At 42.4% G+C, this 16338-nt stretch overlaps 1 protein-coding gene across 1 annotated transcript; it reads right to left on the reverse strand.

Annotated features, from left to right (window-relative positions):
* Window positions 1-1870: 1870 nt before the first annotated feature.
* On the reverse strand, window positions 1871-15749 carry DDX47 (DEAD-box helicase 47). Its single transcript, XM_084880410.1, has 12 exons — window positions 15627-15749; window positions 14733-14826; window positions 11772-11960; window positions 11449-11520; window positions 10407-10525; window positions 9525-9596; window positions 9285-9401; window positions 8151-8297; window positions 6336-6473; window positions 4564-4634; window positions 3758-3887; window positions 1871-2421 (listed from the first exon to the last, which is right to left on the reverse strand). Exons 1-12 carry the CDS (start codon window positions 15714-15716, stop codon window positions 2290-2292), a joined length of 1371 nt encoding a protein of 456 aa, XP_084736536.1. The 5' UTR covers window positions 15717-15749; the 3' UTR covers window positions 1871-2289.
* Between the last annotated feature and the right edge of the window lie 589 nt (window positions 15750-16338).

The following is a 16338-nucleotide window of genomic DNA, read 5'->3' on the forward strand; positions in this document are numbered from 1 at the left end:
GAGAGCATAGCCCTGAGTAACAGCATAAACCCACAGCCATGTCTCATCTACTTGTGTGCCTCCTGTCCTTCACAATGACATCTTTACTTGTTCTGTTTGGGACTCTAATCTACGGTCTGGACACCAATATGGCTGAAGACACACAATCCACCTTTCTTCTCTTAGTGTCCATCTTCCCATCCTAGCAAAGAATAATTAAGAATTTGCTTTAGAGACAATAGCTAACTTTTCGAGTGGTAGTTTTTAACCTTTTTAGTTTCCCCAGAATATGCCTATACCTCAGCTGTCCACAGATTCTAGGTTAGAAACCCCTGACTATTTAGACTACTTCCAATCTCTCCTCCTTACCCACCACCCACACCGAGATTCAGTTTCAGCTTGCTTCTGCAATCATCCACCGAGTTGAAATAGCAACCATCTATTTACTTTTACTGACTGGCTGAGACACAGAGAGAAAGGCCATTATCCTAAACCATCTGGAGATTCCCATCAGGAAAATACATTATGAAGAAATAGCCTCCAGTAATAGACACAACTCATAACAAATAGTCAAAGGATGGCCCCATTCAACTATTTGCCTTTCCTTTTCTTCTACCATTTTCTCCTTTTTTATTGTCTCCGGACTCCTCTAATTTATCCTCCACTCTAATGTACCATGAGCAGCAATGAAATTTGAGGCAAACTAAGACAAAACGAGCCATGTGTTAGATTCCAATTAACTGTAAATGCCTTATCCACAGGCACCCATCTCAGGATACATTTGTGGCAGAAAGCACCCTACCTGCTATCTTTACAAAAGACCTTCCTGTTCAAACCTGACTACCACACAGAATTTTACCGACATCTACTTTTTTTTACTTCTCACTTTGACTCTAAGAAACACCCACTTTGCATTACTATGAATGCAGAATGTTTCTCTTCTGCCAAAACTCATTCTCAGTCTTACTGGAATCGTTTCATCCTGGTTCTGCCACTCTAGACATCCTCTTCTAATAAAACTTACATTCGACAAAAATGATTAGACATCTTTATGTGTAAAAACCGTCAGAGCACATGACTTCACGACTGCTCAGTTGTTTCTGAGTTCCATCACCTCTCCGTGCCCCACCCAGCCCCTACAGTGTCAGTGTCTACTTCCTCCCCAGCAGCTGAAGCCCAGCTTCATATCTCCTGAATTAAATAATCAACAGATGAGGCTAAAAGAAATAGTGTCCAATGGTCACCAATGACAAGTGGATGAAATTGGGTCTTGGGTGCCCCTGAATTTATGATGCTTTCTGACTTCAATCTAGTCACCTGAGAGTAAGAATATATAGCCGAAACCGGTTTGGCTCAGTGGATAGAGCATCAGCCTGCGGACTGAAGGGTCCCAGGTTCGATTCTGGTCAAGGGCATGTACCTTGGTTGCGGGCACAACCCCAGTAGGGGGTGTGCAAGAGGCAGCTGATCAGTGACTCTCTCATCGATGTTTCTAACTCTCTCTCTCCTTTCCTCTCTGTAAAAAATCAATAAAATATATTAAAAAGAAAAAAAAAAGAATATATATAAAAACCAGTCTTCCTAACCACTTGCTCAGTCCAAGAAGCCAGGGAAGTGAATCTATTTAGGGATCTAAGAATCACTGCAGTCTCACGTAAGGACTTTGCATCATCCCCTTTTACACAGACCAACCTCCTTTTAAGTAGAACTTTCTTTCCAAGCCATTCCTCATCTTGTTCCTTTGCTGATTAATTTTAAATGTCATTTAACTTAAATTAAGAACAACCAATGAATTTGCCACGTAACTGCCACTGTTAATTTCTTAACTATGAGCAAGATCTTCTTAAATCTTTGAGTACTTTAACTTATAAAGGTCTTCAAGAAGTTCCAATCTTTTAAAAACAATATTTAAATTTATTATTTCACATTAGGTCTAACGAAGCACAAGCTGAGATTGCTTAGGTATCCCCATTTTATCGATGCAGACGCTTCTTTACAATTCCAGGTCAAGTGCTAGTCTTCGACTTGCAGCTGAGAAAGCAACAGGTCTATGTGAAGTGACAGAAGGGCACATCCTACTCATGTCATGAGCAGAAACCAAAGTGGAAGAACAGTAAAACCTGTACAAAACATTCTGCAGTCATGACACTCCAACAAGGAAAGGAGAGTAAGTACTGAAGCAGCTGAGCAGATTCTGGACATAATTCTGAGAGATTTCAGTCTGAAGAACTCTACCGGAGGAGGTTTCTTTCTCTTCTTAAATCCTCTTTCACACAACAGAAAGCAGAAATCAAGTCTTTATAAAAGAGACTAACGGCCTTTCCGTTTCTCCATTTTCCCTCCTGCCACCTTGTTCCTGACACCCATGGCGCCCTCCGCATCATCACTGTCCCCAGCATCCTCCCGTGCACGCTGCTTCTTTTCTCCATGCTCCCTCAGCTCCTGCAAAACAGAAAGGACGGGACCGAAAATGAACCTCCGCCACTGAGGGTTACTCATCCTGGTCTCCCCTCCAAAAACTCAAACGATGATTAGCAAAGGAATAAGACCAAAACCCCAATATACAAAAATGTTAACCTAATTAACAATCAAAGATTTAAGTTAAAACAATAAGCTATTATTTTCACATGGCAGACTAGCAAAGATTTAAGAGAATGGTAGTATCTATTGTAGTATTGACCAAAATGTGAGGACATTCACATATACTTTCACTGACAGTGTAAACTGCAACAGCTCTTCTACGGGGCAATGCAGCATTCCATGTGAATTCAAATTTTAACTGTATACTCCTCAGCCCAACAGTTCTAAGGATTATTCTAAGGAAACAAGACAAGTATTCAAAACTGTACTTACTAGGATGTTCAACCGTGCTAATTAAAATACAAGAAGTTACAAAAGACCTAAATACATATCAATGTAAATCATGTTACATGTTCATAACAATTCTTTGTAGCAATGAAGAAATGATCACATGGATCTAATGTGCTGAAATAAAAAAATCATATATAATTAGATAGTCTAATTATGGCTAAAAAAAAAAAAAAAAGAAATATAGACAAAGATTACCTATGGTTCTCTGTGCGGGGTGGTTTATACATTCTATTTACTATTTGAATCCTTTCTGTATTTTCTGAATCCCCTACCCCCCTCCAATGCACATGTAAACAAAAATATCAAAGAATTCTATTTTGGAAGAAAAACAAAACCAAGTCCACACTTCAGCTACTCCAAGGCACCCCATGGGCAAATTTCCTCTGTCCCTCAGACTAGAATTCCAGGGAGCAGATAACACTTGCAAAGATACTCCTTTAAAATCTTCTCATCTCCACTGCTGTTACTGCTACTATTAGCAACTATGCAGTTTATATTAGCTCATCTGGTGCTCATAGAACCCCGTAAGGTTTTCAAGGTAAGTATTACTCCCTAAATTAGGATAGGAACTGCTTGGTGAGGAACTGTTTCTGAGAAATCAGTCACAACTGGGACATCTGATCTCAAGTCCGAAGGTTTTCCTACCACATGTGAAACATGAACAGTGGCCGAGAACGTGGTCACTGTGGTGAGACTGAGTCTGAATCCTGATTCAACCACCTAGTTGTAGGGTCTAATGGTGGACCTACCATCTCAAAGCTTTATCATGCTTAGAAATGCATTTATTCTTAAATTCAGAATAAATTATAACCCAGCTCCTGCATTTTATTATGAGGACTAATACAATATCTAGCACATAGATAATATCATTTGCAAAGAAGGTGGTTTAAAAAAATAAGTTGCATACCATTCGGGCGAATCTTTGTGCTTCAGTCACACGTTCTGTCAGCATCATAACCTCGTCATCCTGTGTTGGAAAGACAGGCAGTTTCTTCCCAATTAAGTGTTCTATGCGCTGGAAGAGTTCCACATCATATCTGAGGAAGAAACATTGGCATAGCTTTGGTGGACTGACAATGCACATGTCAGCCCGTTCCAAAATAGGTATTGCATTATACAGTGCAACAGGAGCCAGTGTTAAACAATACTGAATCTATTATTCCTTTTCAGAATACTAACTAAATGCAATATTCTGTGCATAGCCCACTAGAAAATCCCCCAACAGTCTGTACTCCCAGAAAAGGACTGGGTATCTAAAATTTTTCCTTTAAAAAAGCAAGTCAGAAATAGTTATTCTAATTCTGTCAGTTGAGAGGAAGGTCACTGCTCTCTGGCTCCAGCAGCTAAAGAAATAATAGGGTGGGTTTTGTCCTTTTATATACCAAACACTGTACTAGACCTTGTAGACAACATCTCCAGTCTCATTAAAACCCTCACTATTAACACTAGGAGCAGTGGATTCTTTGTTGTGGGGGCTTCCTTTGTAGTGCTGGATGCTTAGCAGCATTCCTGGCCTCTACCAGGTGGCACTGTGACAAACGTGTTTTCAGACTTTTCCAAAGGTAGGCATTATTTCCATTTCACGAACGATGAAAATGGGATCAGGGAGGTAAAGTAACCATTCTAGTAACTGGTAGAGTCAGGTTCCAAGTCAGTCTGTTCCCAAACTCAGCTCTTTTCTCAACTGCTCTGCCCCGACCCCGATTCACTTACTGTGTGACAAAGGTGATGGACTTCCCGGAGCGCCCAGCTCGAGCTGTCCGACCTACTCGGTGAATGTAATCCTGAAACAAAAGGGTAAACGAATTTGAGTTACATGTAGTATAAGTAAAACACTATGCATGTAAAGTCTTACTGTAAATCTCTGAAAGAAAACAAATTTGTAGTGGAACATGGAAAAATTGATTTAAAATTTTGTTGAGATAAATCTACATCACCTATCTTATTTCACAACACAAACTGACCCCATTTTTCCTTTCTTTTATAGAAAGACAAATCTACAAAGCATATCTACATGGTCACTAAGCATATTACCATGGAGTAGAGAAAAACAGCACTGGATCTAGAGGCAGACCTGGGTCACAGCTGTGGTTTTACCACCTCCCAGCTATACAACTGTCTGTAAATCACATAACCTGTCTGAACCTTGGTTTCTTACCTATAAAACAGGGATAAAAGACATGCCCAAACTCAGAGTTATTGTGAAAATCAAATGAGACAGCACCTTGTCTACAGCAGTTAAATATATAGCCAAGAGATACGGGTTTGTCTCAAACAGGGGTGATTTTTGTCCTCCCCAGGGAGTATTTGCAAAAATCTGAAAACATATCTATTTGTCATAGTGGCACCTCTGGGTAGAGGCCAGGAATGCTGCTAAGCATCATGCACTACAAAGACAGCCACCACAACAAAGAATTCACTGGCCTCAGATGTTAATAGTGTCCAGATTGAGAAAACCGAGATACACTAAGGACCACAAGCTGTCACTTCTAAAGAAATGAGACTGACAAAGATCAGCATGCTGCATCTGCCTCTCAGACTGTGATCATTATTTAACACTTCTCTCTGGCTACCTTCATTCACCTTTATTAATAGTATATCTGCAGGCACGCGCAAAATGGTAAGAATGAATAGATCAGGGCCTTTCCTAGTTTTTGCTTAACTAATCATGGACCAAAAAAAGAAAAAGAAAACACAGTAAACATTTCATTAAGAAATATACTCTGGCCCAGCTGTGGTTCAGTGGTTGATCGTCAACCTATGAACTAGGAGGTCACGGTTCAATTCCTGGTCAGGGCACATGCCCGGGTTGAAGGCTCCCAGTGTGGAGTGTGCAGGAGGCAACTGATAGATGATGTTTCTGTCTCTCTTTTCCACTCCCTTCCTCTCTGAAATCAATAAAAATTAAAAAAACAATACACTCTCAGTACAATGGAATATTATTCAGCCATAAAAAACAAGAATTAAATCTTGCCATTTGTGATAACATGGATGAATCCTGAGGGCATTATGCTGAGTGAAATAGTTCAGAGAAAAACAAATACTATTTGATCCTAACTTATATGTGAAATCTAAAACAGAAACAAAAAAACTGAGCTCATAGACACAGAGAACAAATGTGGTGTTGCCAGAGGTTGAGGAGGATTAGGGGAGTGAAATGGGTAAGGAGATGGGACGCAGTATCAAAAGGTATAAATTTCCAACTATGAAATAAAAGTCATGGGAATGTAACATTATAGTCTGTAATACTGTAATGCATATTTGAAAGTTACTAAGAGAATAGATCTTAAAAGTTCTCATCACAAGAAAAGAAAAGATTATTTTGTGTGGTGACAAATGTTTAACTTGGCTTATTATAATGATCATTTACAATATATACAAATATCGAACTTTCACCCTGTATACCAGAAACGAATATAATGTTACATGTGAATTATACCTCAATTTCACTTTGGGACTAGAAATCAGGTCAGAAAAGGACTCACCTTGGAATGGGTAGGAATGTCAAAGTTGACAACTACATCCACATGAGGTATGTCCAAACCTCGGCTTGCAACATCAGTTGCTAGAAGAATGGAACGAGTCTTTGCCTTAAACTTATTAAGGGATCCCAGACGCTTGCTCTAAAATGATGAAAATAATTTAAGGACTCTTGGAAACTATAAGACATACCAATTAGACATATTAAATACAAGAGATAAATTTTTTAAAGGATATTTCCCCCCAAGTCCAGATTGGACTTCACGGGTCAAAAAGAAACATGAAAGCAAAAACAACAACAAAATCTATATATAGAGAGCCAGGGTCCAAAACGACCAAACACCAGAAGTCAGTCTTGCAGTCAGGGACCCAGCATTAACTGCCAAGGGGGCTGTGGATCAGGGCCAGAGAGAAGCCCAGAGAGAAAAGCAGGGTTTAATCCACAGCCTCCATGGCAGCTGTTGATCAGCTCTTGCCTCTCTTTCTCTCCGGGCCTCTGCTGATCAGTCCCACCTCTCTGATCAGGCCCAGAGATAGACCTGAAGACAGGCCTAGAGATACTGACTGGCATAGAAACTGACCAATCAGAACCAAATCTGGGGGAACTGCAAGGAGCCAATGGCTGCTTAGGAGGCAGAGCTTTTGACACTGACTGGCATAGAAACCGACCAACCAGAACCTAATCTGGGTGAACTGCAAAGGCAGAACTTAAGGTGGGGGCTGAGGAGGGGTTTTAAGGGCAGCAGCTGTTTGGTGTAAGGTGTAAGAAAGCAGTTCAATTTTTAATGACCAGTTTGGCAGTATAGTGCATGTGACTGGCTATCAGTCCAGATATAGAGATTATGTATTTCTGTCTACCAAGAGGATCTCCTTCTGCTGAAAAAGGCTTTCCCCTGCCCATTTAAGCAATCCTATCCTATATAATCTACCTATACTACTAAAAAGGTAATACTCTAATTAGATTGGATCAAATGGCCATCTTTTGGACATCTGACTTCCTTCTGGACAAAGCCATGGTGGTGGGGGCTGAGGCAGAGGCAGTTAGGCGTGATCAGGCCAGCAGAGGAAGGCAGTGATGGCAAGGTCAGGCCGATGGGTGAGGGCAGTTGGGGGCAAACAGGCCAGCAGGGGAGGGCAGTTGAGGGCGAGATCAGGCAGGCAGGGGAGGGCAGTTGAGGGTGAGATCAGGCCGAGGGGCAGTTAGGAGCGATCAGGCGGACAGAGGCAGTTAGGGGCAATCAGGCCGACAGGGGAGAGCAGTTAGGGGTGAGATCAGGCCAACAGGAGAGGGCAGTTAGGGGCGATCAGGCAGACAGGCAGGTGAGTGGTTAGGAGCCAGTGGTCCCAGATTGCAAGAGAGATGTCCAACTGCCAGTTTAGGCCTGATCCTAGCAGTTGGACATCCCCCATGGAGTCCCTGATTGAAGAGGGTGCAGGCTGGGCTGAGGGAAACCCCCCACCCCATGCATGAATTTCGTGCACCGGGCCACTAGTATTTAAGACTAAGGCTAGAAAATACTAGCATAACATAAGAATTAACATAATAGATAATTGGGAAATAATATATTAAAAATCCTTAGAGATCAGAGAATCACTATTACCACTAGGGCTGAATAAATCAACTCAATAGCATCCATATCAGAAACTACCTAAGGAATTAACTAGAATCTCTTGCTTATCTTGAAAGGAGGAAGTAAGCATCCAGAGCAACACTCCAAGCACATAAAATCAATCATGGGAAGATGCAGTAAAGCCCTGTGTTATTACTGTACAAATCCATTGCTATACAGTTTATCTTTCTCATGCCACCTAATCTTTACCTGACTCATCTGTCCGTGGAGGGGGATGGCAGTGAATCCAAGATTTCGGAGTAGCAAAGCTGTTCTCTGAGTATTGTTACAGGTGCTGCAGAATATCATGAAGGAGTTTCCAGCCAATTCATTTAGAATATAAACCAGGTAGGTATCCTAAATTACAAATAAAAGATAATACATGTAAATGAACCTGGAAGAAAAGGTTGGGGTCTTGGACATATAAATTCCATAAAAGTCTAAACTTATACTTGCTTCTCAATTATACAAACCCCTAGCTGCCAGCTTTGCACTCTATTTCATTTTTTGTTAATTCTAAATAATGGATAATATTTCTCCATTAATTTTTCAAGAGAGTGGAAAGTAGGGGGAGAGACAGAGGGAAAGAAACATTGATGTGAGAGAGACACATCAATTGATTGCCTCTTGCATGCGCCCCAACCAGGGCTGGGATGGAACCTGCAACCAAGGTACATGCCCTTGACTGGAATTGAACCTGGGACCCTTCGGATCCTCAGGCCAATGCTCTATCCATTGAGCCAAACTGGCTTGGGCTAAAAATATATATTTTTACTGATTTCTGAGAGGAAGGGAGAGGGAGAGACAGAGAGAAGTATCAGTGATAAGAACCATTGATCTGCTGCCTCCTGCATACCCCCCTACTGGGGCTTAAGCCCTCAACTCGGGCATGTAACTTGACTGGAAATTGACCTAACCACTGAGCAACACCTGCTAGGTCAACTTTGCACTCCTTAACCAGCATCATCATCTCTATGAACTCTGAATTCCACATACAGCTTGAGCCAAGAACAAGGAGATCTGTACTCAGCAACCAAAAAAAGTCCTCACATCAACACAAAACATAGCGTCCCTTGACTACAAAAAAAGCCATATAATAAGCACACAAAAGAAAAACTACCTCAAGGATGGGGTTGGGAAGGAATTATATCATAATTTCATTACTGTGGTTTACTTAGTATGTTGTGAATTTGTGGAATGTTTGACTTTATCAGCGATAAACCGAACCACAGCCTGCTCTCCAAAGCAAACAGAAAGAACTCCAATCTGTAGCACAGCTCTTAGCTAATCAAGAGTTGACTCATTTCCAGATGTTTTGGTAAGGAAGGAGAGGGAACACTTTACCTTGAATTTAGAGGGAATAAAAATATAATATTGCTGTAATTTCTCAACCGTCTGGTATTTAGAGGAAACAGCACATTTCACAGGATTCTTCAGTGCTGCTCGCTGAAGTTTTTGTACCTAAAGAAAAACAAAACAAAACCTGGAATAGTACTCTGATTCCCAAATGCTCTTTCTAGTTTTACTATTATTGTTGTTTGCATTAATCAAGTCTTATAAATAAGAAGTCCTAGAAAATTTCACCTTCTTGGTCATGGTAGCAGAGAAGAGAAATGTTTTCCGATCTCGGGGAATCACTTTGAGAATCTTGTCAACCTAAGGCACAAAGAGGAAAGGATATCAATACAATATTTAGACCAGACACCTGCAAATTTCTTTGTGAAGGAGACAGAGAATAGAGTAACAAACCAAATACAACACTGTGGGGATTTGAGGACTCAAAAATTCAATTCAATCCAGCTAAATTTTACAAAATATTTATTTGATACCATACCAAATGGTATAAAAAAAATGTGATTCAGTGAAAAAGAGCAGTTTAAATTAGTACATTAGAACTAATCTAAGAGAAAAGTCAAGAATAGGTGTTAAATAAATAAGCTATTTTTAAGTCATAAAAAAAAAAAAAAAAAAAAAGGCCTATATCAAATGAAATGGAAAAAGAAAATCTGGTTTTGATATTCCCCATCTCTGAAATCGGAGTCCAACTATATTCGGATGCTGAGCACTAACAATGGGAAGAGCACCACAAATGAAAAAGGCAGCAAATGTTTAATACATGTTTTTTATATATTTTTTTTATTAATTTTTTACAGAGAGGAAGAGAGAGGGATAGAGAGTTAGAAACATCGATGAGAGAGAATCACCGATCAGTTGCTTCTTGCATCACCCCCACTGGGGATGTGCCCGCAACCAAGGTACATGCCCTTGACCGGAATCGAACCCGGGACCTTTCAGTCCGCAGGCCAACACTCTATCCACTGAGCCAAACCAGTCTCAGCAAGGTAGCAAATGTTTAAATTAGCTGATAATGATGCAGCATCCCCATAAGGCAGGTGTGCAATGAATCAAATTTTGAAACGGTGCACTTGAGATGCTGTAAAAGGAGGAAAGAAATTGTGAGCTCACCTCTGTCTCAAAATCCATATTTAATATTCGATCTGCTTCATCCATGACCAAGTATTTGAGAGCTCTTAAGTTGAAACCTTTTGTGTTTTCCAAGTGGTCAATCAGTCGACCAGGAGTTGCTAACAAAGAAAGATTGAGGAGAAAGAGCAATGTTTAAGAACAAGGACAAAAACATCACCACCTCTCTCAATTTCAGAAATTAAAAATTAAATAGGTTTACAAAAATCTGTTCTTCAAAGTCTTTCTGTTAAGAGTAAGCAGTTAGGCACGACCAGAGCAGCAATGTATGGAATGATACCAGGGTGGAAAGTCCCAGGTGCCTAGCAAGGGGCAAAACTAAAGAGCCAACTATTATAGGCTGGCACCTTGCCCCAGGGTGACCTTTCCCCACCTAGCATGTCATTGATCACGTGGTTTAGACCCCCTTAGAGGAGGAACAAGGGGCTGGAGAATGACCTCATGACTCTTGTACAAAAACAGGAGACGGGAATGGGAAAGGCCCTGATAGATCAGCTTAAAGAAGCAGCTAAGCCCAGCCAGCATGGCTCGCTCAGTGGTTGAGCATCAACCTATGAACCAGCAGGTTACAGTTCCATTTCTGGTTCGATTCTGGTCAGGGTACATGCCCAGGCTGAGGCCTGGATCACCAGTAGGGGGTGTGCAGGAGGCAGCTAATTAATGATTCTATCTTTGATGTTTCTATCTCTCCCTCTCCCTTCCTCTATGAAATCAATATATATATATTTTTATATATATATATATATATATATTTTTTTTTTTTAAAGGAGCCCTTGCCAATACACGAGGGCAGCTCTCTGAGCAGTCCATGCGACTCTTCCCTCTGAGTGTACTTTCGCTTTGCTTGCTAAATAAACTGCCTCCTGAGCTAGAGTTCTTGGCTCTGAATTCTTTCCTAGCCGAACACAAAACCTGAGGTCCACATTCGCCGCTAACATTTCCACACAAGAAAGTAACACCCAGCATTGGTAGATGTTCTCCAATTCATCACTGCCAGCATCCTTTACCTTTGGCAACTACTCACCTATTATTACATGTGGTTTTTTTGCCAGGGCCAGAGACTGGGACATTGAATCAATTCCACCTACAATCACAGCTACAGGGGAAAAAAAAAAAAAAAGAAACATAGGAAAGAGGCCCTTAATTTTTTTTCCATAGTTCACTGATCACCTTTTAAAAGCCAATGCTAGATAATTCTACTTAAATATACAACTTTCCCCAAAGCTAAAATACCATATCAGCTTTTTGGTCAATAAACATATGCTAATTATACTTCCTTCCATTCTCCTTTCACACTCACTCTCAACTAGTGAAGGAGCCCTTAGACCCTTTCCTCTTAGAACTTACCAGTCTGTACTCCAATAGAAGACCCTAGGGCTTCAAACTGCTCTGAGATCTGAAAGGCCAGCTCTCGGGTGGGGGTGAGGACCAACGCAAACAGACGCTGGGGCGTCTCCAGCAGCGCGTTCAGAATGGGCAGGGCAAAGGCCCCCGTTTTCCCAGAGCCGGTTTCCGCCAGCCCAATGATATCACGACCTAGGGGGTGGAAGAAGAAAGAAAACATCTCATAGAAACTTTCTCTGCTATTTCCACATTTTCTACAACGACACAATGCTGGGCACAAAGTAAACACTGAATAAATATTTGAGGAACTGGGGGTAGAAGAAGGCCGAATAGACAGAAGATGAGGTCTCTGCTCCAGAGAAGCTCCAAATCCAGGGACACAATACACAAATACAGAAGAGTGTGATAAGGGCTTTAATATAAGCTCCTGCAAAATACAGTGAGAACACAAAGAAAGGAGTAACTTTCTGCCCTAAAGCGTCAGGAAAAGCTAAAAGAAGTGATGAGTAAATTAAATCTGCAAGTAAGCACAGAAGGAAAGAAAGGGCATTCCCATATGATGGAGGAAGAGAGGCTGAAAGCTTTAAAAAAAACATAGCAGACACAGTAGGGAGAGTGAGCTGCACAATGTGCTGGAGCAGACATCTTAAGGGGAAAGGGGAGGAGAATGAGGCTAGAAAGGAAACTCATAAGCCCTGCTAAAGAGTTTTGATATCTTCCAATAAGTGAGGGGTTCTGAGGATCTGAACAGGGAATATCATGACCAATGGTACTTATTAGGAAGATGAACTAGGCCTGCCTGATGGCACAGGGAGAAGGCAAGGAGCTAACAGTCCAGGTCCCTTCTTCTGAGGGAAGAATGTCATAAGTAATTCCTTAAGCTATTACGGGTAAGATTTGGAAAATACCTGCTAAGCCAAACCACCAAGACAGAGCCCAATGGAATGGCTTCCTCCTGAGCAATGACCTCCACGGTTCCTGACTGCGTGGCGGCTGAGGCTTCCTCTCCAAGACATTAACCCCCTGAAGTAACCTGAACATGACTCTGTTTTTTACCGTCTAATATAAACCAAACTCCCAGAATGGGGAACACACAGGAAAAGGAGACATCAATTAGGATACCAAGGAAGTTACAAGGCATTGAGAATGGAAACCAGTTGAAATTTAGAAAGTTCCAAAAGGAAATGTATTTGACACTCAGGTTTCTAGCATGAGAAACTCAAAGGCCATAAATTTAGATTGGGACTACAGAAAAATTAGTTCCGGTGAGGAAAACAATGACTCTGGTTTGGACATAGGGAGCCGGAGATTCCTACAATAAGCTCAGAGAAATCGCTAAAAACCAGCTGGGCATACTTGAATGGGGCTCAGAAGAAAAGTGGGGGTTAGAAATACAGTTCAAAGCACTATTCTCTCTCTCAAGCTAGTTCAGTTCTTAACCTGGGACTTGTGGGAGAGGAATAAATTCAGAGCAAGGGATAAATGTTATGTGTGGATATATTTATGTGCTTTTTTCTGAGGAGAAACTCTCTAATTTTTATTTGATTCTCAAAGGGGTAAGAATGTCAGCCTTCTCTTATGGTAATGTACAATACCTCACTTTCTCTGAGGACCTCAATGAATTTCTGGGTGTCTTTTTACCACCCACCCTAATCATGTACAGTTGAGTTTGGGGAATCTAGGAACAGGATTTCACTTCTCCTCTTGTTCAAGTTCACGCTGCTAGTTCCAGTCCCACTAGCCATCAGCCACTCTTCGGCAAATCTGGTAAGCATGTCTTACAGCACGAGTTCTCAACACCTCCAGATACTAACAAGGATTCCAGAGACCCTTACATAAATCTGCACTTATTATTCATGATTTCTTTTTTTGTTGTTTTTAGCGTTTTGGGTTTTTTTTTGGTGCACCATTCCCAGAGGTATTGAAATACTGGGTCAATGTGTGGAGTGGACAGAGCAAACTCCTAATCCATATTCCTATTCAAAAAATACATATATCAATACATACATACATATATATGTGTGTGTGTGTGTGTGTGTGTGTGTATGTGTGTATGTGTGTATATATATATATATATATATATATATATATATATATATATATAGCTAATATGCAAAGTGTCTGCTCAGGAATTAGACTGAGAGACCAGGAGTTTGATCACTCCCTATGTAATGCGCTGACCACCAAGGGACAGCGCAGAACATGGCGGGCAACCAGCAGCTCTGGCCAGGCACTGAGGGAGCGAGGAAAGGGGGAGGCAAGGGGAACCATGTGGTGGTGTTGGAGGCACTCTGGTGGTGAGGGAAGGAGGAGGCAGGGAGGTAGGGAACCTAATCTACCGATTCCAGGCCAGGCCTAGGGACCCTACCCATGCACGAATTTCATACATTGGGCCTCTAGTTTAATACAATATCATCAGATAGAGGATGTATCAGATACTAAACTGATAAGAACAGATACTACACTTGATCTTAGCCAAAAGGTCGAGAAGAGAGTTATGATTTCTAACAAGTCTCTTGTCAGTACATTTCAATCCAGTGCTTCCTTAGGTGGCAGACACTAAAGCTCCTTATACACAGTAAGCTCAGCTCTGGCCAGGGTGGCTCAGGCGGTTGGGCTGTCATCCCCAGCACCGAAGGGTTGTAGGTTCAATTCCCGTCAGGGCACATACCCATGCTATAGCTTCGATCCCCATCAATGTTTCTCTCCCTCCCTCTCTCTCAACAGAAAATATAACAGGCGATGATATGAAGTTTCACAGAATAAGTGATTCACAAATCATATTATAAGAAAAAAAAGAAAAGAAAACTGGATAACTTTTACAAAAGCCAACACTCCACCAAAACTTTGTATCGTCAGTGAGGATATTTTTATTTCACTTCAAGTAGGCAAGAAGCAGTTCTCTGACACTCTCTTAAGTTCATACTGAATCTGTCCCAGGCCACATGTTTCATGTCAACCTACCTTGTAAGGCCAAAGGAATAGCTTCCACCTGGATTTTGGTGGGCTTCGTCCATCCCAACTGGTCGCAAGCTTCACACAACACATCAGTCACGCCCTTGGAATTAAAAATAAAAAACACACACACTTTAGCAAAGAGCAGCACACACTCCCCTTCCCCCTCATTTAATGATTGTCAGAACCACTGGATACGCAGGCACGGGTCCCTTACATTTCATTCAAAGGGCATCTAGCGCTCCTTCTATGGGCTACTGCTCACCAGGGACAAAGCCAAGCTCTTGACACCTGTTATTCCATTTAATCCTCGTAATGCTAGGAGGCACTTCCCCAACTTACTGATGTCGAAAGGAGGCACACGGAGGCGTAACAACTTGCTCTAGGGCAGTGGTCGGCAAACTCATTAGTCCACAGAGCCAAATATCAACAGTACAACAATTGGAATTTCTTTGGAGAGCCAATTTTTTAACTTAAACTTCTTCCAACGCCACTTCTTCAAGATAGACTCGCCCAGGCCGCGGTCTTTTGTGGAAGAGCCACACTCAATGGGGCAAAGAGCCGCATGTGGCTCGCGAGCCGCAGTTTGCCGATCACATCCCTAGGGAGAGGCTGGGTCAGGATTCGAATGCGGTTCTTCTTACTCCAAAGCCCAAACGTGGCCTCATCAAAATGGAGAAAAGCGCCATCGGGGCTCTCTCTCACAGCCCGGCCCGCAGCCCGCCCACCCCCTTCCCCCCATGACCCAGACGGTGAGGGAGCGCGTCCGGACCCCGAGCTTCAGAAATTCGGGGGGACACCTAAGCTAGGCCCCGCTGCTCCTGCTCCCCACCAGCCGGGACCGAAGGCGACTGGCCTCTGCCTGCGCCCGGCGCCGGCAGCACACAGAGGAACTACCCTCACCAGGTCTTTAAACGTCTTCGTTTCCTCCTCCTCTTCCATGGCCGGCTGGGGCGCTTCGGCAGGGGAGCCGGGTTCCTCGGGCGCCGCCATGCTGTCCGGCGGCTCCGGAAGTGGGGCGGCGGCGCGCGGGGTGCTGGGTAATGTAGTTTGTCGTTCCCCCCGACTGCGTGTTTTGGGCGCCCCCCTGCGGCCATGCCTGGTTTTGCACCAGCGGACCGGAGGGGTGTGGCTTCGCGGAAACCCAGCGGAAAAGTTAGGAGTGAGTGTGGACTTGAGGAACTGAACCGAGTATGGAAGGGGCCGATGACCAGGGCCTCCAATATGCCCTTCAGATCCCCACCCAGGATGCTCCTTGCTTTTCTAACCATAGAGTTTTAAACAGGTTGATATCACAGTACTATTTATTATAATTATTATTTCATTTCTTTATTAAAAAATTTGTTGAGTGCCTACCATATGCTAGGGCTACACGATATGCTTAGTGACAAAGGCAGCATCCTTTACCCTCGTGGAGAAGACAGATAATAAATAAATGACCACAACCCTGGCTGATTTGGCTCAGTGGATAGAGCATCAGCCTGTGAACTAAAGGGCCCTGGGTTCGATTTTAATCAAGGGCACATGGGGGTGGGGGTAAGAGAAGGGGATTGAAGGCTCGATCCCCAGTAAGGGTGTGCAGGAGGCAGGAATCAATGATTCTCATCATTGATGT

Source organism: Pipistrellus hanaki (genome assembly GCF_964339955.1).
Source record: "Pipistrellus hanaki genome assembly, chromosome: 3".
In the NCBI taxonomy this organism is placed as follows: Eukaryota; Metazoa; Chordata; class Mammalia; order Chiroptera; family Vespertilionidae; genus Pipistrellus; species Pipistrellus hanaki.